The sequence below is a fragment of the Anarrhichthys ocellatus genome, unplaced genomic scaffold (assembly GCF_004355925.1).
Source record: "Anarrhichthys ocellatus isolate YVR2014 unplaced genomic scaffold, GSC_Weel_1.0 scaffold187, whole genome shotgun sequence".
NCBI lineage: Eukaryota > Metazoa > Chordata > Actinopteri > Perciformes > Anarhichadidae > Anarrhichthys > Anarrhichthys ocellatus.
Window position 1 is genome coordinate 76,641 of NW_022280217.1, and position 861 is coordinate 77,501.

The window sequence follows — 861 nt, forward strand, 5'->3', positions numbered from 1 at the left end:
GTCTTGATTTGGGACTTGTAGTCTTGACTTGGGACTTGTAGTCTTGACTTGGGACTTGTCGTCTTGATTTGGGACTTGTCGTCTTGACTTGGGACTTGTAGTCTTGACTTGGGACTTGTAGTCTTGACTTGGGACTTGTCGTCTTGATTTGGGACTTGTAGTCTTGATTTGGGACTTGTCGTCTTGATTTGGGACTTGTCGTCTTGATTTGGGACTTGTAGTCTTGACTTGGGACTTGTAGTCTTGATTTGAGATTTGTAGTCTTGATCAAACTGATCAAAATCTAAATTACAAAACAAAGTCGATAAAAATCGATGAAGTCGACCGAATGAATAGAAACGACACTGATGGAAAATTAAAGTTGAGTCATTGAGGTCTGAACCCCCCCCCCCCTCCACACACACACACGCACACACACACACTCAAGTTAAATGTCAAGTCACAGTTTGGCCCTAACAGGAAGTGTGTGTTTCGTTGTGTGTATTCTTAAGCTTCGGTGTGTGTGGCGTGTTGACAAGAATTTGGTTTCGGTGGTTTTTTAATTCATTCAGTTTCATTTGTGTCACAGCGACTAAAGTTACTGACCTAAAACACAGAAACATGGTTATAAACCGTCAATAAAATGCATTGAAGCACATGTAAACTATAGCATATCTCATCTATTTTAATATACATTAATATGTTTCAAGATTTAAAAGTGTTTGTATCATGAAAACAAGAGGTAATGAACAAGTAGCAAGAGTAAAAGCACTCATTACATATATAATATATATATATATATATATAATATATAACATACTCAAGTATATATATAAATCAAAGTATGGCACTAATATATATATATATAATATATATATTATT

General features: G+C 35.4%; 1 protein-coding gene across 1 annotated transcript in view; it reads right to left on the reverse strand.

Annotated features, from left to right (window-relative positions):
- Nucleotides 1-861, reverse strand: part of LOC116400643 (zinc finger protein 541-like) — a 6,831-nt gene that overhangs the window by 391 nt on the left and 5,579 nt on the right. The window contains exon 12 of the mRNA XM_031878570.1: nt 29-283. Coding sequence (XP_031734430.1) covers nt 29-283 — 255 coding nt within the window. The remainder of the gene's footprint in view (nt 1-28; nt 284-861) is intronic.